General features: G+C 40.0%; 1 protein-coding gene across 3 annotated transcripts in view; it reads right to left on the bottom strand.

The window, feature by feature from the left end:
• Positions 1-215: 215 nt before the first annotated feature.
• Positions 216-20,589, bottom strand: part of pacsin1b (protein kinase C and casein kinase substrate in neurons 1b) — a 32,819-nt gene continuing 12,445 nt past the window's right edge. Inside the window, exons 1-10 of one of the 3 annotated variants that reach the window (XM_034139516.1) lie at positions 17,851-18,009; positions 9,764-9,887; positions 7,167-7,323; positions 6,828-7,063; positions 6,242-6,397; positions 5,647-5,822; positions 5,440-5,560; positions 4,456-4,580; positions 3,906-4,102; positions 216-2,945 (exon numbers count right to left, since the gene is read on the bottom strand). In XM_034139516.1, the coding sequence (XP_033995407.1) occupies positions 2,836-2,945; positions 3,906-4,102; positions 4,456-4,580; positions 5,440-5,560; positions 5,647-5,822; positions 6,242-6,397; positions 6,828-7,063; positions 7,167-7,323; positions 9,764-9,823 (1,338 nt within the window). In that variant the 5' untranslated portion in view covers positions 9,824-9,887; positions 17,851-18,009 and the 3' untranslated portion in view covers positions 216-2,835. Of the gene's footprint in view, positions 2,946-3,905; positions 4,103-4,455; positions 4,581-5,439; positions 5,561-5,646; positions 5,823-6,241; positions 6,398-6,827; positions 7,064-7,166; positions 7,324-9,763; positions 9,888-14,460; positions 14,652-17,850; positions 18,010-20,589 lie in introns of those variants that run through there. The other 2 variants (XM_034139518.1, XM_034139517.1) reach the window with 2 other exon arrangements.

Genomic DNA, 20,589 nt, shown 5'->3' with positions numbered 1-20,589 from the left:
TTTAATAGTCAGTCACACAATATTTCCCCTGCTTAAAGACTCCACTTTGATACTTTAGGTACACTTTACCCTTTCATACTTAGACTGACATGCTTAGGCAGGACTTCTAGCTTACTGTGATATTGCACATTAACTTATGTAAAGGATCCAATTTCTTTCTTTTTTTACAATAACATGTGTTGAAATGTGGTCAAATGTACACATTTTAATCGCAATGAGTCTCATATGCCTCAGAGTTTTCTGATGACATCTTTTATTTTTTGCGTATGCAGATAAACAGGCACTACAGTTTGGAAATAACAGCACTATGCTACGAAAAGAAAGATAAAGCCTTCTAAAAGTTCCCGTCAACATTGCAGATCAATGTTTTCAGACAGAAAAGAGAGAAGCATGTATGTTTGTTTTAAATATGATTTACGGTTATTCAGTGTATCACAGGAGTGTCACAGTGGATGGAGCAGTTGTAGCTTTTACAGTACACTTGTCAAGAGTCCCATACATTGAAAATACACTTTTTAAACCTTTAAACTCATCTTCAGTCATCACGAAGAAGTCCTGCGTGTTGTGTCGGTGTGTAAACTGAGCCGGAGTACAGCAGTCAGATTCAGTCGAGGCGAGCTCACTTTGTTTAACATGATGGTTGAGAGTCTCTGCAGTTGTCGGGTGGTAGATTTTGATAAGGCAATGTTGATTTCACCCCCCAGTGCTTACAAAGAGCAACATTTTTTTTTTTTAAAGCACACAGAAGCACAGACAGAGTACAAGAGACATTTCCCTACTGGACCTTTTAAAAGTGAACTTCTCTGTTAGAGCAATACAAGGCCACTGTCTCATCAATATTTCAGACACAGATCCTCTTTCTGTTCTTTTGTGCAGCCTTTTCTGTCTGCGTCAGTAAAACTACACCAACATTACTCATCAACATCGGTGTAGTTTACACCAACACCTGTGGTTACCCGGAGCAACGAACCAATCAACATGCACTTATACTCTTAGTTTGATTTTTTGATTAAAACAAAATAAGCAATAAAGACGTGTACATTTGGTACACACTGAAATAGACCAATCATGTCCGACTATGTTATGCAATGCAAATCAATGGCATCATCGTCATCTGATAAGGGTTTTAATTCCATCAAGACACTGTGAATAATTTGGTGGAAACAAATTGAGGCCATGCACTGGATCAGTCCAGACCAGAGCGGTTAACAGTGTGTGGGATCAGCATGCACACAATCAGAGAGACAGGAGCTGGAAGCTGATAATGCCAAGTCACTAACATTCACTCATAGTAAACAATTAGCTGCAGCAGTCGATTGGAGATTAATAAATAAAATCCTAGGATGTGAAATGAAGTTGTTTCCAGGCAGGTTTGTTCAGTGCGCATGGGGTTATTATGACAGTCCATTTGTACATCAAGACAAAACAGGAAGACACACAGAATGAAATGTAATAGTTCTAACAGTATCAGTGACAGCGGAGGGAAGTGTAAACAACTCTTGCTCTGTTTCAAAGAGAAGCTCTGCTCAGTGAATGTGTGTGTTTGTTATACTGATGATGAGCTGTCTATTATCTCGGTCCATAATGCTAATTCAGTGTCATGCTATGGAGAGCAGCAGGAAAACAACGACATGTATTAAAGGAATAGTTTTAAATATACTTATTCTGCTTATTCTTATTTTTAACTTTTATCCATGTATTTTTTCTTTTAATGCTTATTTTATTATCTTTTCTTTTTAATGACTGATTTTAAATGCCATTTTCATAATGTCTTCCATTTTTGTAAAGCACTTTGAATTGCCTTGTGTTGAAAGGTGCTATATAAATAAACTTGCCTTGCCTGCCTTGCCTTGCCTTATTCAGGCATGTTTGTGCACTACATGTGAAGCCATAGCTAGCTAGCTTAGCATAGCATAAAGACGTTAACCAGTCAGCTAGACTAGACTGGTTTTTAAGATAAGATAAGATGTACTTTATTGATCACAATTTGGGACATTTTTTGAAACTTCCTAAATAGAATTGTGTTTTTCGTTTGTTTAATTTGTACAAAAAGGTGACCAGTTGTGGTTTAATGGGGGGGTTAGTGCTAAATATATTTTTTGGCCAGACGCAATGGTTTATCGATTATTCACAATTTTGTATAGGTTAAAGCAGCTGAAACTGCAAGCCTAACACTGGAGTACATTTTCAATTGTTAACTTTTGAGCTTTAGAGGAGGTGGTAGGTATTTTTGGTTTCTTTCAAACAAAGCAAGGTTAGCTGTTTTAGTCTTTATGCTAGGCTAAGCTAATCTGGCCCTGGATGTAGCTTCACTTCACAAACATGAAAGTAGTATCAATCAAATTCTCAGAAGGAAAGCAAATAAGTAAATACCCCAAAACTATTCCTTTAATTTTAAACGTGTACATATTTCACAGAGAGGAAAAAACACTGTATTCAATGAGAAAAAACTGTACAAGCATCCAGACTGTAAAAAATAAAAGATTAAAATATATACATGAAATGCACAATGCATAGCTCAGGCTATCCAGGCACGACTGACGATACTGTGTCAGTGTCAGGATGAGAGAACACACTGTGTAGCATGTTAGCATCACATCTGAAATCAAACACAGCTACACAGAAAAGAGACTGAAATACTTTTGCTTCAGGTGCAGTATCTGGATGATGATTTAGTTTCAGTAAAGTCTTTCGCTGTGATGAGATGAAGACGGCTCTCTACGCCCGACGTGAAAAGGAAGCTTTGCTCTCAAGTCTCTGGCAATGTGCAGTTATGACTGGACGGTTCAGTCTGGGTTTTGCCCTCCGATGACACATCATCCTGAGCGGCAGCAGCTACATCGGCTCCACGTAATTGGCCGGGTAAAGACCCAGCTGGCCGCTCTCTAGGCGACCTTTACACCAACCCTGCTCGTCCTCGTCTTCAAGCTTAATCAGCTCGTCCCCTTTATCATAGGAGAGGAGAACAACAAGAAGAGATTATGTGACTTCAGTCAATGTTAATCATAGCAGTCAACAAGAATATAAAAAGGGATATTCCACCAAAAATACTGTCTGTGAGTGTCTGATTTTGTACAATTAAAGGTGGGGTAGGTAAGTTTGAGAAACTGGCTCGAGATACACTTTTTGTTATATTCCATGGAATGCTCTTAACATCCCGATAGCAATGAATATCTTAAGTGCTTTGACAAAAAAAAAATTCATCTGTGGAAGCCGTAGTACTGTAAAAAGCACGACCAATCATTTTAGCCGGCCCGGCTAAAATAACTGGATGGCCTACCTGCCTGTCAGCCTTCCATCTGTGCACAAACTTATCTCGTGCCCTCATTGGTCATGTGCGCGTTCGTGTGTGTTGGAGGAGGGGCTCTGTAAGGAAGTGGCAGATTTTCTCCGGTTGTGTATTTTCAAATTCTACGCACTCGAGCTGGTTTCTCCGAAATTGCCTACCCCACCTTTAAGTGCTTTGAAAGGAATAGTTTGGCATATGGGGAAATATGCTGAACAGTTTTATTTAAGAGAAATAGATTACTTTCATATCTATCTATTTAATGTTAAGCTTCATTCGGTAGCAGCTTAGCTTAGCATAAATACTGGAAATGTGATTGGGAGAGTCAATCCTCTATTGAAATGCAAACCTAGTTCATAGGGCATTGGTGTTATACAGAACCTTGTGCTACCAAGACGAATACAGATACTCTTAAGATTTGTCTTGTCCTTCGTTTGACTTTATGAAACATAAAGACAGTATGGCAGCAGGAACGGTTCTTGACAATCTTAGGTTCATTTGAAAATCTTTGCTCGCTTGAGTTGCAGGGATTCACTGTTTTCTAGATTCATCTTTCTATGTAAAACGTATATTTGGCTGCAGGAAATCCTCAGTGTCTTTCCAGTAACGGGACCCTCACCTGCTCTGAAGCTGAGCTCGTCCTGCTCTTGTCCGTCGTAGTCGTACAGCGCTCTCACTCTCACGCCTTTCACCACGTCCTCCTCGAAGGGGTTCGCTCCTCCGTTGGTGTCGTTGCCCGAGTCTGGGGCGGTCTGATCCTCGTCCGACCACTCTGTGGAGGCCATGTACGCCTGGTTCTTCTCGTAGCTGCTCACACTGAAAGTAACACATTTCAGAAGAACATTGATGCTCAGTTTCACCAGCAACATCTATCAATGTCAGGAAGTCAAAATGCTACCTCTGCTGCGACTGCAACTCTGTTGAAGTGTGTGCAGTCAGTGTTTTTCCTTTACTTAATACATTTTTAAATAAATATTCCTGCAAAACCATTACAGTACTTTCGTTGTACTGTGTTGTGGTTAGAAGATGGCAAAAGTTGCTTGTAATAAAACCCTTGCAAAACTATGCAAAGACAGTCTGGTGATGGACAATCGCTCTCGGCATTGGGAATATTGCAAACATCTGCTAAATAAAATGAAGAATATTACTAAAATGGTGTTTAATCTTACCTCCCCCGGTCTTCAGCTTGAGCGTGGTTGACTGCTGTTGTGACGTGGGTCAGCATGACGCCGTCGCTGCTTTTCTTCAACTTTTCTTTCTTTGAAATGTTATGGGTAAGGTCGGGGTTGTATTCCTGAAAAAAACAAGACACAGCATATTTAGCTTTGGATTTTGCACTGCACAGGAAATAGTCTTTAAATCCAGGTAGCACTCAGTGTGTCACGTTTAATTATTATATATTTTGAGTCACATCTATCAATATAATGCTCCCTGACAATACCATCCATCCATCTTCTACCGCTTATCCGGTGTCGGGTCGCGGAGGTAGCACTTCCAGCTGAGGGCCCCAAACTTCCCTCCTTATGGCAGCCTTACCAGGAGCCCGAACCAATGATGGACCGGTAGATTGAGAGCCTTGCCTTCTGGCACTTATCAATACGTTGCTCCATAACTTTACCCAATACATTTTTACACATTTTTGGAAAATGGTCGGCTCCCACTTTACTTAATGAGTTAAGTTCCATTATCTATATTATGTGTTTGTAAGCAGCATTTCAGAAAAATCTAAATTAAACTTGGTTGAAAGGTGGAGCCTGGGCAAAGGAAGAACCTATTCAGTTTTGTAGTGGATCTGAATCACAATTCGGAGACACATTTTATTTTAAGGCCTTCACAAGAGTCTGCCACCACATAACATACACTTTAATTAAATATACAAGATGTTGGATTACATTTTTATTAGTTAAATTAAGACAAATCCAGGCTAAATGTTTCCCCTTTCTCCCTCTCTTTATGCTATGTTAAGCTTTCTGACTAGCGTTAGCGTCATAGTAAGGGTACAAACATGAAGGTTTTATACATTTTCTTATCTAACTCTGAGCAAGGATCTAAAAGGGTATATCCCATAATGTCATACTATTCCTTTCCTACTGTTTAAAGCATAACACTGCAGGGCCCATAGTGATGATGCCTTATTGGTCTTGTGTCTCTACCTCAAACTGTGGCCAGTTCATATGCATGCCGGGGCCGTGAGTGTTGCTGAACCACTTCAGATCTTCCTGCGGGCTGGACGATGTGATAGTGCGTTCAAGTTCTTCGTACACTGCGGCATAGCTGTGAAGATGATAGGGAGGATTTAGTACATGTAAAGGATAATCTCATTTCTCCTCTTTTAAACAGTTTTATAAACATTTCAAAACCTTTCGTCTTCTGTGAGGTTGAGGTGGCGCTTGACGTCCAACAGCACCTCCCTGAGGAAGCTGAGCCTCTTCTCCTCAAACTGCTGGGACTGGTCGAACACCAGCTCCATGTTCTCCATGTACTGCGGAGTGCACTTACTCAGCTCATCCAGAGCCTTCTCATACTTCTCCTTGGCCTAGGTGGAAACACACACACACACAAAATATACACTTAACAGAAATAAATGATATTTTACGAGATCTCACTGATCTGGGGACAACACAAGCTTTATAGTCCAGTGGTCAATGCTAACAACCTTACAAGTGTCATAAACGGGTTTTCAAAGCACAAGAAAGAATCTAGTGTGAAGGGATTGAAATGGGACCAGAGTCCACTTAGGCAAGAGGGAAGCTAATGTTGGAGTAGTGATGGAAAGGGGGAGGTGTAGTATTCAGTCACACATTAATAATGCTACACTGGATACAGCTGTGGTGCCTTTATAACACTCGGCTCAGAGAAACCAGCTCTACATCTTAAAATAGCCTGTGAGTGGATGTTGGCTTAATTGTAGAAAACAGCTCCTGCATAATAAGCACCAATAGTCGATGCTCTCACCTTCTGTGAGTCCTGTTTGCATTTTTCCAGTTTCTCCGAGAGTTTCTTCTGCTGGTCAGCGGCCACTGAGGCCTCTCCCTTACTGTTGGCCTCTCTGGTGGACGCCAGCTTCTCCTCTTTGCAGGCCATGTGGTAGGACTTCTTTGCAGCCTCGAGCTAAAATAACAAGATGATACAAACAAATATAACCTTTTTTGCGCCGAAGTAAATCTACACATTTCACAAATACTGTAGACAAAAGCATAAGATCAGATAGAAAAATCCTTTATTGCTTTTTGCAGTGTTACACCAGCAATTGGAATAGTAAAATAACAAGAACAGTCACTAAAATTAAACTTAAGAAATACATAAGTAGACAGATTGACTAGTTAGAAAAAAGTAATGCTGCAGCCAAAGATTATTTCATAAGTGAATAATCAATGCTCATCATCATTTCCTTAAGCCAAAGTTTAAGATATTAAATTGTTTGATCTCCCCAATTAATTGTCCAAAATCGACCAATATTCAGTACGATATCACATAAGACATAGGAAGGCAGCAAATACTTAAAACTTAAAGCAGAGTTGATAAAAGCACACTTCCTCACCTCTTTTAGCTTTTTGGCCCAGGGTTTCTGGGCCTTCTTGAAGCCCTCGTCTGCCTCTTTGGTTTCCTTGAATCCGCCCATCATCTGTTTGTGGTACAAGTCTTTCTGCCAGTTCTTCACTTTCTCAAAGTCCTCGTTGATCAGGCTGTTTTTCACTTCCTGGTGAAGCTCGCTCACCTTCTCTGCCTCTGTCATCATCCCAAACCAAGCTCGCTCTACTGTGCCGTACTGAGGCCCTGGTGGAGGGAGGAAAGGGAGTAAGTCAGGTATAGTGTAATATAAAATACGAAATGTGTGTTCTTAAAAAATACATGCTAATTAATATGACACATCGCGTACCTTTGTCTACCAGCTGTCTCCATCTCTTGGACCACTCGGTCAGTTGCTGTGCGTAGCCTTTCTCGATTTTGGCACGCTCCTGGATGCAGTTCATCAGGTCATTGCAGAGCCGGTGACCATCGTCGATCCGCTTCACTGTACGTTTGTAGTTCCCAACCTGACATTTAAAAAAATAAAGTTACTTCTATTGTTTCTATTAAAGTTATAACACACTTTGAAATATGGGACATGAGCTTAGTTGCTTTCTTGGTTAGTTTAATAGAGTATCTGTACCACATCTGGATGAATAGCTTAGCTTAGGTTAGCATAAAGACTAGCATGATGACCTAAGTTAATATCAATCAATCGATTGAATTGTATCTACATTGCATTCTATCACAAATTACACATTGTCTCTATTGGTTTACATTTGAAATCTTAAGAGTTGCTTGTGAGCAGGTTTTTTAACTTAAGAAAGTGCCATTCTGCTAAGCTACTTCCCCTGACTTTAAGTCTTTGTGCTAAGCTAATGAGCTCCTAGCTTCTTCTCCTTCAACTCTTATCAAACGAGCTGTGTTTCTTAAGTGTCAAAATGTTCCTGTGACTGCTGTTTATCTGATTTCATCACTTTCTTGTTAAAGAAGAGCACATTACCCGAGTTTCCACTCTTTTATTTATCTGAATACAGATATGCACAAATACGAAGAAACTAACAGGTAGCGAAAAGGCTAACAGGTAGTCCAGTGCAAGGGAGCAGTTGGGGGTTCGGTGCCTTGCTCAAGGACACCTGCCCAGGATGTATCTCCACCAAGTAATTTTCGGTCTAATTTGGAATGAATGGGGACTTGAACCGGCCTCTCAGTTTGGAAGCCAAGTCCCTACAGACTGAGCTACTGCCGCACCAGGATAGACTTTAAAGTTTGGATTAGTGAAGTGGAGATCGACTTGTATGCTCATCTTTTAAATCCTTCTGCCGCTTTAAAAATTAAGCTGTGACAGAGATTTCCAATGCCATCTTGTGTCTTGCTATTACAACAAAGTGTCAATTTCATGGCAATGAAAAACTGTTGGATCACTGTGTGAGGTGCCGCCTTTAAAAGGCACTCAGCCTGCAGGTGCTGCATTTAGGCAGGAAGGAACAGCAGGGAAGAGACTGCTGTGTGAGCGACTTATGAGATGTTATCTTGAGACAGAGTGAGAGAGACTCAAAGAGAGGGAGGCTCCAATCCCACATTACGGCATTCATTTCACACTTTAAAAGAGAACGTCTGCTTCTTTGCTGAATGCATAAAAGGTGTTCACCTATACCGCACCCTGTAAAGGACACTCAACAAATCTCATGCGTGGACTAAATGAAAGCAGCCGGTCAGAATAATGTGTGTATTCCCCCCCAGCCCCTGCGCTTCAGTGGAGTCAGCGATCAGCAGCACTGCAGCGGCGGTGATGTAGTGACTGTCTGCTGCTCACAGACACCTCTGCTGCTCAGCTGATTGCCGGTCGCAGAGACGTGACGAGGATAAAACACGACCGAGCCCGGGAGGAAATGGATTATGAAACTTTGAACATGTGAAGTGATGACACATATTTTCTGTCTCGAGTACTCACTGAAACACGTCATTCATCTTACATAGTGTCTCAACATGAAGCTGAATGATAGATGGATTGAGTCAATATTATGTGATTGAGTCAATATTGTCTGTAGCTTAATCAAATGGTGTCCTGTTAGCTCACTGGGAGTCAGCTCTCATTTATAATGAATGGACTTGTGGGAACTTATTGCTCAAATGACTGGGGACTGTTTGTGCTCAGGGAAGGTTGTTGTTGATGATGTAAACACATAGGAGAAACCTGACATAGAGTCATCTAGAGCTGAACAATACATACATTATTAAATGTGTTAATTATTAATAATCTGCCACCATATCAATAAAGTATCAGTTATTATAAAAGCAAACATGTCAAGTTTAGCCCCAGCTTCTCCGTTGCTGCTTTTGTTTGTAAAATGTGACTATAATCTGGATATTTTGGGCTTATTGTTATATATTAAGAGACTTTAGGAAACAGTTTTCTATATTTTATGACTGCATAATCGATTCATTAAGAAAACAAACACTGAAATTATTCAATATTAAAAATGATGTTTTTTTAAAGCCCTATTATCATCAGCGCTCTTGCTGGTTTGCTTGTTGTAAAGGTTTTAATTGTTCCACTAAGCGTCAGAAATAATAGGGTGCAAAGGGCGAAAAACTGCCCTTTGATTAATTTAAGGTATTTTCTCCATAAAAAATATATGTTCCACCCTTGTTGCACTTATTCTCAGTTGCATAACAGAGGATTTAGCATGCTCGGTCACTCCATTATGCAACAATTGCACTAAAAGGTTTGTCATTATTACGAAAACCGCAACAGATCTGTGCTGGCTCAGAAATCACCAAGTGATCGATCACTATTGATATATTATTTGTAGATTTGTTGAATTGACTGTTTATGTGTGACTTGTGGCAGTTGATGAATGAGATGTTTCCTCTCCTCTCCCAGGTTCGGTGAGAGTTCATCACTAAGCAGTGTCAGTTCCCACTTTAGTTTAATCTGTCAGAGACTGTTCCCCGCTGTCTCACCTCCCAGAAACTGTCCGTGGTCTCCTCCTGGCTGGCGGACTCGTCGTAGGCTCCAGACATGGTCTCCAGATTTGGCAGGATGGCTTCAGGCGGTGTGGGTCTGCAGAGTTACGCTCCTCATGCACTGTGAGGGAGGACGAGCACAGAGGGTGTTAATGATAAATATGGTCATGAGCTCCAAAGACTGATGCTACATAATGTGGCTCTGGCTCCATTCAATTAATAATGTCACTGGTACTGGATGTGTCTTTTGTACATTTCTATTTCTATTTTTCTCTAATATTTTATGGATGTGATAATTACATTTAAAAAACGTTACGATTAAACGCTTATTCTTGCAGTTTATGTGATCACAACATCATAGAATGAATCTATAGGCTTTGTTCAGGCTCTTTTAATACTCACTAACGTTGTGTCATGGATGTCAAAGTGGAGAGAAAATGATTATGTAATGAAGAAAAAAAGGGCAGCACACATGAAAGATTACTATCCACGCAGCTTTATAACAAACAGAGCTTCCTTTTCAAAGAACAAAAGAGAGTGTGACGATGGTCGCTGACCGAGGAATTACATATTCATGGCCCAGATTAAATGGATGCAGGTTGGAAGCCAGTCTATGAAATAAAGTCTTAGGCTGACAATAAAAGATTGTTTTAATTATGTGCGATTGTTTTACGATGCCTATAACATGTCCAAACGTTTTTTAAATGCATGTCACAAACTCCTAGAGCAAAAGACGTCTTGAAATCGCTAAATCGTCCGTCAAACAGAAGGGTATTTGGTTTACAATGGTTAAACATGTGCCAGCAAAACCTTCTCAAAATGGAGCTGGAACGAAGGATTCTCTGGTATGTTTAATAGGAAACAATGACTCAAACGATTCATTCATTCATCAATCAATTATCAATTTATTTCAAGGAACACATCAACTAATCCATAATGGTTTCAGCTTGTGGATCATTCATTCAAAACAAATGCCCCTTATAATACTCGTAAGCCAAAGCTTACCTCTTCAAATTGCTATTTGTATGTGAACAGCAATCTAAAAGCCCAATAACTTTCAATAAACGGAGATAAGTACATTTTGATCGACTGAATTTCTGTCGTGTCAATCAAACTGTTGACATTTACAACTTTGCAAACAGATACTGCAGATAACACAGCTGAATGAGATAATGCACCTTTGTACAGAGTCCAATCTAAAGGTGACAAATCATTGATTACTATCTGTGTTTATTAAAAGCTCAGCACCTGAGCATTTTAATCTACACAATACTTTCCACACTGATATCAGTTAGGGTAAGGCACTTAAAAAACTATTACCCTCATACCCTGTTCCTCTCCTTTCCTGAGATGACTTGTCATCAATACATGTAATGACTGGCTAATGACTATCAGTGGCTTCTTTAAGAACTCTGAAACCTAATTGCAAAATAATCTTCCCTCATTTCGTCAACTAACATTGTCCAAAGGCCTCACTGGAACAAATGATGCTGCTCCAGAACTTAAAGTAATAACTGATCAAATAACGCATGCTAAAGATTGCATGTGATATTTACAATTAAGAGCACAACATGACAGGGGGATCTATGTATCAATCATACTGGGAGCAGACACAAGGGTCCATTGGGTTCCTGTTGGAAAGGTCGGTCAAACAATAACCAAAAAAACAATCACAGAGATGCAAAATGAAATGCAAAGAAAACGACAAAAAAGCAGCAAAACGACCACAAAAACTGCAAATAGATGCTACATAACAGAAGATGCCAAATTAGAGGCCGAGTTTCTCAAATTCTGTCCATGTTAGCGTCTTTATACACTGATTTTAATAAGAAAAGCCATAACACAGAATAAAGGTGCAGTGATCTATGACTAATGACGTTTCAATGACTGCAGACTGTCAGCGTGAGTGAAGACACAGACTGAACATTATCCTGATGCTGCTGCAGCCTCATCAGAGCGCGCCTCACCTCCACATGTTCAGGTTCAGTAGGGCTGCTCGATTATGGCAAAAATCATAATCTCGATTATTTGGGTCAATAATTGATATCTCGATTATTAAAAACGATTATCCATTTACTTTGAAAACATCCATTTATTGAAAAAAGGGTTAGTAGACAGTATGTTTTTAACAGTTGGTTACCCTGAACTTTAAGTATAATTCAACTGAAAACAAATTTTTAATTTTTTTTTTATTTAAAAAGAATAAAAAGAATAATTGTTTTATTTTGATGAAGTTGTTTTACACACATTCACACAGCGCGCTGAAATCATCCTGGCTCAAAGTAAGACACAGTTAGCCACGAGCAACGAGTTGTTAAGGCTTCATAAAAGCCGAATCACAGCGAACCTCGTTATTTTTATGATATATTATCGTTGTCTACAATTCCTGACCATAAACTCTTTTTGGTATATAAAACAAAATAACATAAGCAATAAAAAAGGCTAAACGGATATAGAAGAAAACTTAATTTTGAAATGCTACTATCATTCTTTTTTTTTTATTGTTTCCTTTTGTGTGTTGCAGATATCTGCACAGGGATCTTCTTTGGAAGACACCAGATATCTTTCCTCAAATATATATGTGTTTTTTAGCAGGAGTCTGTGTTTCCTGTATCTTGACAACAAAGGTGTTGAAGGTTAGCACGACCCTGGTCTGAATGGAGAATAATGAGAAGAAGGCCCAATGTGAAAAATACTAGATTTGAAGTCTTGGATATCAGAGCTTCCCACCTGCACAAGGGCTCTCCATATTCTTTAGACAATCCTCAATTTCAACTTGACTTCTTTTATAACAAAAGAATGGAGATGTTGTTTCCTTTTGGATAAATGAATGAATTGATACCCCACCCAGAATGCAAGATGCATTACACAGAATAGGAAGTATGATATGAATGTATGCAGGGGGGGCAGGAGCTCCAAACAAATACACACACGCACCAACAAACAGAACAGCAGATCAAGATAGAATGCAAAGTGAGGATGCAAATGAACTGGATGACAAATATGAGATGATAAGATCAACAGGAAGAATTATTTGACAATGCTGTTATCAGCACAGTGAAATGTCTGCAGCGACAGACGAGTTTCACCGAGCCTCCACGGGAATACAAATATCAATAACCAGGTGATACTGTCACAGCATCTGATAAGGGTTTCTGGTTCTGTGATGTTGTAATTATGAATCGGTCAAGATATGAGAGGCCATTTTCTAAATGCTGAGAATGAGTCATCTAATCTCTGAGTGGATGACAGGATTTGCATTTGATAGAGGCATTTGGTGATTCTGTAAATATGCTCATGTTATTTCCTACCTAGAGTTAGATAACAACATTGAAACCATTTGCTTGTCTGTACAATAAATATGAAGCCACAGCAAGCAGCGAGATAGCTTAGCGTATAGCACAAAGGCTGAAAAAGATGCCTGGTTCAAAAGTAGAGAGAAATCTGCCTAACATTCATAAAACCAAGTTGTAGTTTTACGCAGGTTGATGTGTCTGAATAACTTATCCTAAATGTATACAAATTATAACGCTTTGTCCAGTTTTTAAGCTAAGCTAAGCTAACCGACTACCAGCTGTAGCATATATATTCAACCCAAATAAATTATCTTTTCAAACTTCAAGACCAATATTCTGTGCCTGTAATTTATGCAATCAAATCGGATAACGTTTGGTTGCAAATACAGTCAATTTCTGCTCAAATCTCAAAAGTTTATGAAACACCAAGGGACAGTTCCAGGACAGCATTTCTTATAACGCCTATATTCATGTCTTTACTCTGACCTGACACCACCAGCTGATTCGAAATCGACGGTTAGGTATTTGTCTTATAATGAAAGAAAAAGAAAAAAACCAAAGCAAAATCTGCCAATGAAGAAATATGTGAACTAGAACCGATTAATATGAAACAATAGACAGACAAAAAAGGAAGTGATCTTTTTTGATAGCAGGTCAGGGGGAGGGGTGGTAGCAGCATTGATATTTGGGTCAACCTTGTACCAATGGATGGAGCAACACTTGACAATGAAGGAGGATGAAATGTGAGAGGGAGGAGAAGGAAACTCCAAAATCTAGATAACTGAGAGCAAATTCCACGGGGGTCAAACCCAAAAGCTTTGAGCAAAACAAACGCCTCGGTCGGATGCAGCGTGAAGCATGGCATGAGTGTTTATCATGCTTGGTTAATCCATTAGCTACAAGTCGAGAGGGGGGCTATTGTTCACGCTAGCCCTTTGCTTGTCTCGCAGATCGTCAGATCGTAGTGTCAGAAAAAACAGCCACAGACTGGCTCCTTCCACTTTCTTAACATGGAACAGACACACAAATGTTTCACAAATCTGATTGTTTATCTAATTAGGAATGCACTAGTTGTTCAATTTACCCAGACAAACAATACCACACATACACACACACAAACATTGGCAACACCCTCCAAGGTTTAGTCACCATCACATTGCTTCCTGCTTCCCTCTTCTTCTCCTCTTTCATCAATACATACTGCAGTCCAAAGATCAACATCCTCACAAGCAAACCATGAGACTGAAAGAGCATCACTGGGAATCCCCATCCCTCTCAAGCAGCCATACAGCACACACACACAGAGCCAGTAGCATCAACACGTCAAGAGAGCCCAGCACCAAAACAAAGAGCGTCCACACACCCAGTGAGAGGGAGCCCCCCGCAACAAAAGCTTACCCCCAGTCCTCCATTAACAGCGGCTAAGGCTACAGCTAAGAGACACGTGGGCTCCTCCAGCAGGCAGACCCTCTCCTCCTCTTCTCCCCCTCCTGTTTGCTTATATTTTGCCTTTCTGACTGACTGTGCCACGGAGCATCAGCGTGCAGAGCGGGAGAAGAGGAGCACTAATCTGTGATGTGAGATCTTTCTGCCCGGAAACACTGTTCAGGAACTGCGTGTGTGTGTGTGTGTGTGTGTGTGTGGGTGTGTGTGTGTGATTCTCGCAAGAGTGAGGGATAATCCTGTGTTGCTTTGCCTGAATGGCTGAGGCAGAGCAGCAGACCAGAGAGCAAGAGAGAGGGAGAGAAAGGGGAGGGGTGGAGGAGATGAACACTGTGGATGCTGTAGTGTGTGGATGTGAGGTGTTTAATGATCAAACTGGTGCTGGTCTACACATTTGAATGCCTATTAACAGAACATATTGGGTATCGTTACTAAGGAGGACATTTTATTTTTTTGTCAGCATTATTACGGTGGCACTTCATGGCTGAAGGGTGTAGATTTCGTAATTTCTTTATGACAGTAAACTGAAACTCTTGAAGTTCAGGGACGTCATTTTGGGCATTAGCACAGACTAATCAGCATTTTCCACCATTTGCTGACATTTTCTAGACTAAACAGCTAATGTATATATCAACAATATAGGTGACAGTCTGACAGATGAATGAACAATGAAACAAATGAAATACATTGCAGCCTAATTCACTGCCACACAGGTCCTCAGCTTACCACATTGTTTTACAAAAAGCTCAGTTTTATATTTAAGGCAGCTTCAGTGTTCAGATGTAAACACTGTGGTAACAGACTCTAGAAAAGATACATTTTAGAGATGAAAAGACACAATTCAAGTTAGTTTTCACTTGGTTTAACTCAGTGTGGACATATTCTGTGAAGAAAACGTAACATAAAATGGCTGTAGATGGGGAAATGATAGAACATTTCCATATTTTGGTCCAGTGATCCAGATAATATAAAAGGCTCCATTTCAATCAAGTGTTCACAAAGTCCAGTGTAACACAGGCAGGGTGGGGGCTAACCAAATGGGAGATTATGAGAATATGAAGCAGAGCATTAGGAGGGTGGAGGAGATCCTGGGGTAGATATACGTAAGCTGTTCTGAATGTGCCTGAAGTCCAGAGAGCAGGTCTGTGCTGTTGACATGGCAGCCATAAAATGATTAATTATTACACAACTTGTCATAAAGATTCTGAAACATTTCAGCTGTTGGAAAAGGTGAAAAGCAAACACAGTCAATTGAAAAAAATCACAAATTAAACAACTTAGCATAGATAAAGTATTTCACATTTCCCTGCCCCTCTCTATGGCACCATTATTTTAAATGAGACGTTATCAAAGACATCCTGTGCCTTTAAAAACCAGGAGAACAAGAGAGGGAGACATCAGAGTCTTTGATCCCCCTGACAACCAGAAGGACACAAAGTCACTGTGTGATGACCCGACTGTCACCATGAATCAGACCTCGTCGACAGCAGAGAGAAGAGGGGGCGACACTGGTAAAAATCTGATATGAAGTCCAAAAGCAGATCATGGAATAAGAAAGAAGACTATCACACATGACAAATATGGGTTTATTAATGAGACTAAAAGTCCACAGCAATGCTAGCAGATCTGTGTGGGAGCACTTCAGCACCTAGCAGTATCCTTGAGCTAAATGCTAACATGCTCAAATGTGAATGTCTATAAGTTAACTAAGTTTGCATTAAAAAAACACCTCAAAATAACAAAACAGTGCACTCCACTTCAGTTCATCCATCACACTGAATGTGAGACAAAGGCAACAGGACCACAAAACATAAGAAAGACCGCTAATATTTTCCAAAGAATATCTAAACGTGAGATGACCCTTCAAGGAAAAGCAAGCAAATAATTGAATGTTATGCAGCCTGTCAGTCTGAAAAGTTTGAAAGAGTGATTTCCACTATCAAGTACATCTTCACACACACACACACACACACACACACACACACACCTCACTGCCCTCCGAGCACAGACACGTCCAGCTCGGTGAGATCTTTGGCCACATTATTCAAATGCAGCACTTTTTCTTTCCCTCCGGACAAACTACGCTGCTGCTGCCCTCATCACATTCATGTCCTATATTTAGAAACCCATTCATCAATAATTCACGCAGCTGTAAACAGATAAAGGAGATGACCATCATGGCTCACGTGGAGAAACTCTTAAAGGTTCGATGTAATCTCAAGTCACTGTCAAGACAATTAGATTATAAAACAGAGATGAATGCAAGATGGCTGCATTGAACAAGACCTGTCTGTATGATGTGTTTTACACCTTGAATGTTATACAACTAAATGAAGATCACACCGGAACAATATAAAACTATTTAGTGTAGTGCAAACTAAGCCCAGATCATTTTGTGAGTTCAGTTGGAATGCAATAAAATGTTATAAAAATACACTCCTCTCTTATTTAATATCACCACTGAGAGTCCCTGATAAACAATACACCCCGGCTTCTCAGCTGCAGGTAAATAAAATAAAAAGGAGGAAAGAGAATCTGTATCCCTCCCTCAACAGCTGTTAATGTTTTGAGGAAGCCTCTGTAAAAAAGGCTTTTAACCCTCAGCTGTTCGAGCTGTTGCTCAATAACCAGCAGTCAAAAGATTGCAGTTGTTGTGCAATTCTAGGGGGAAAAATATGTAGCTTTGCGAATAAAAAAGTAAACTCAGAAGATGGGAAATATCATTATTCAAAAGGGCAAGAAGAGCTTATAATTTGTGTTGAAATATATAATATATATAATGTATGGCAGCCAAAATGATTTGTCAAAACGTTGGCAACCAGACGGCAGAATAAGTGAAACTCATTCCTGTTTTTCTACAATATGAATGTATCATTAATAATACAGAAGTTCTGCACACCAGCAGACTAAAATACCTTTACAAAGGTCTTATTTTTAGCAGAACACAATCATGCCTCCATTCGAAATGTCAGTGGTCAAGTTGCATTGTGGGTAAGGTTTTGACTAGGAAGAAGGGAGGAAAAGACAATATCTCATGTTTTGTTACATATATTTTTATGAGTAAGTCTAACACCATGCTTTATCAGTTGAGTATTCTTTTAAAGACCATACTTTCAATTAGACAAGGCAAAGATCGACGTCCAAATGAACTTAATCTAAGATGACAATCTCTGATCGTTCTGTCCATGACCTTTTTAAAACAACCCTTAAATACAAATAGAAACAAGTAAAAACCCATTCATTCAATTCTTCATCAAACAGGAAAAAAGCTCACAATGACACATCTACAAAAATACAGCAATGAGGTATTAAAATAGACATAATGATCAGAGCAGATTACTGAACCTCGTCTGTCCTCTCTGCGGCCGCTCAGTCTTCAGTCAACAGCCTCAATTTCTGACAGCCTTCAGGAGAACTGTCACCTGAAACTGAGTGAAACCGTGTCGCAGCTCCACGGCAACCATGACACATCCTTCAATCCAGAACGCCTTTTCCACACACACACACACCCACACTGAACTTTGACATTTCCCTGAGAAGACACATTAAACCATCAATAATTAGCTTGCTGCTAAGGTAGGGTGGAGACGTGAGGGCTCTCCCTTGTTACACACATTCTTACACCTGTGCCATGTATTCAGAATAAAGGACAAAATGACATGAGTAACTCATCGAAAAGATAAAGAAAGCAGACCGGAAGAGCAGAGACAGGAGACGGTCACAGGAAAGGGCAGATAACGTTTGTTCTGTGAAGGACAGGCAGGGATGAGTCAACATCGGGGAAACAGCTGCGTCTCTTTAATCGATACAGATTTGCTGATGTACAACAAGTATGAACGATGAATAGTCTGAGTCTCCTTCATTTGAAGGGGAGACTTGTCTGAGGTTGGGCAATACTTTAGTGGGAATGCTGACACAGCATTCCAACTATCTGTTATGCTTCACACGAAATTCTTTATTATTCCGCCGGGTTATTTTGCGCTACTTCTTCTCCCACATTGAACATCGCAGAAACTCCGTTCAAACATCAAAACGTTCAGCTCGGTCGGGAATCGATGGCTATTACTTGTCTTTTATCATTCATAACTTTCATAATTCCAGAGATACATCCCATAATACATTACATTTTTAACATGGAAGTCAATGGAGAAACTCTTCAGACTTCAACAATCTTCATGCAACTTCAACTGCTAACTGCTCCTTCATACTTTCACTTAGAAACCTCATTCCAACTTTAAAATGTTACACATTTTTCTGACATTATTCGTGTTAAACAACTTTTAAATCTAATTCATACTTTTAGAAATATTAAACATTGTTCAGACCTTGGTAAAGAGGCCTTCTTCAGATTTTAAATTTAGTGTGTATTGAGCAGCTCGTTAAGGTGCGTGATGTCACAGCTAGAGTGGAGGACAGCTTGAAATTCGCCTTCATATTTTTTTTTAAACCTGCCATAATTCCCAAACCCTACACTCCTGAGACATAATTTGTCTTGACAAACGTAGGAAAACATCTCGTAGCTTGAAAAATGAAAAATAATGAAGCAAAATAATTAAACAAAATGCCTCTTGAGGGCATGAAGTGACAAGAACTTTGTAAATTGAAGCTGATCTTTACTCACAGCATTAGCCGCACACCTTTAGTTAATCTGCCAAAAAGGCCACATTATTAACCCGAAAGTAGAGATGTCCGGATCCGATCACGTGATCGGGGATCGGAGCCGATCACGTGATTTTCAAAAGATCGGAATCGGGAGAAAAAAATCGGGGATCGGAATTTTTTTTTTTTTTTTTTTATAAAATATTTTTCTTATTTTATTTAATGTTACAAAACAAAAATGACCATGTTCACGTCTTAAAGTCATCCTGAGGCCTTAGTTTTGGTTTAAAATTACACAACATCATGTATGTGTTGCTTCTTTTGGGCTTGTTTTCATAGACATGGTTGCTTATTTCTCTCAAATCTGGCAACAGAGTGGGCAGGGCGCAGTGTCTAATAGTAGCAGTAAGCTAACAAGAGGCTACGTTCAGCTGGTGACTCGGGAGTCGGGACAGAGAAAATGTCAGGAGTTTGGAAGTATTATAAAATTGAAAGCGAAGGCAGTGTAACAGCCAGATGCAATGTTTGCAAGGCGGAGGTTCCGCGTGGTGGAAAGAACAGACCAATCTAATACGCCACCTGAGAAACAAACACCAACAACAACACAACGAGTACACAGCGGCCACTCAGGTAACGGCACTGAAACAACCAACACTTTCAGAGACTTTTAAAAGGAAAGAGAAACTGCCCCAGAACAGTGAAAAGGCCAAAAAAATAACAGCCAAGATAGCTGAATTCATCGCGTTGGATGACCAGCCGTTATCTGTGGTGGAGAACGTGGGGTTTAAGGGACAACTTGAATGCTTTTCTCCTTTTTTTTCTCTTAATGCATTGCATAAAGATCGGATCGGGAAAAATCGGTATCGGCAGATTGTCAAAATCAAATGATCGGAATCGGATCGGGAGCAAAAAAAGGTGATCGGGACATCCCTACCCGAAAGTACACAAAAAGTACACTTCAGATGCTCAAGTTCCTTGACATGCTTCACGCATTGAAATTTCACCGATATCTGTTATGGTTCTTCAACAAAACGTTCACATGTAAGAGGTTTATCTCTCATTCAGAACAATGCAAATGCTCTCCTCTCACAGATTACTGCACATCACCATGGAAACCTTTGATCTCTGGACACGTCGTTAGCTCAAATATAAACACCTGTGTCATGGAACACGATGATGTCATAACTCCAACTGACATGCTCAGAGCAGCAGACTTCAGATAATGGTTAATGGTCCAGCCTTCAACATGTCTATGTGCCATTAGTGAGTTTTCCTCAAAAGCTGTTGCCATGGCAACGCATCCCTCGCCGTAAAACACGATATTGCTTGGTCAAAAAGTGCTCAAACTTCACATGTGTGCTAACAGTCCAGCTGTGAAGACATCTATTTGACAGTTTTAAGATTTCTTCAAGGCCGTTGCCTTGGCAACACAATGCTCACTATGAAACACGGTTTTCTCACAACTTCAGTTCAAATGCTCGAAAT

Source organism: Trematomus bernacchii, unplaced genomic scaffold (genome assembly GCF_902827165.1).
Source record: "Trematomus bernacchii unplaced genomic scaffold, fTreBer1.1, whole genome shotgun sequence".
NCBI classification, from domain to species: Eukaryota; Metazoa; Chordata; class Actinopteri; order Perciformes; family Nototheniidae; genus Trematomus; species Trematomus bernacchii.
Note: the sequence above shows the minus strand (reverse complement) of the source record. Positions and strands in the feature narration are given on the sequence as shown.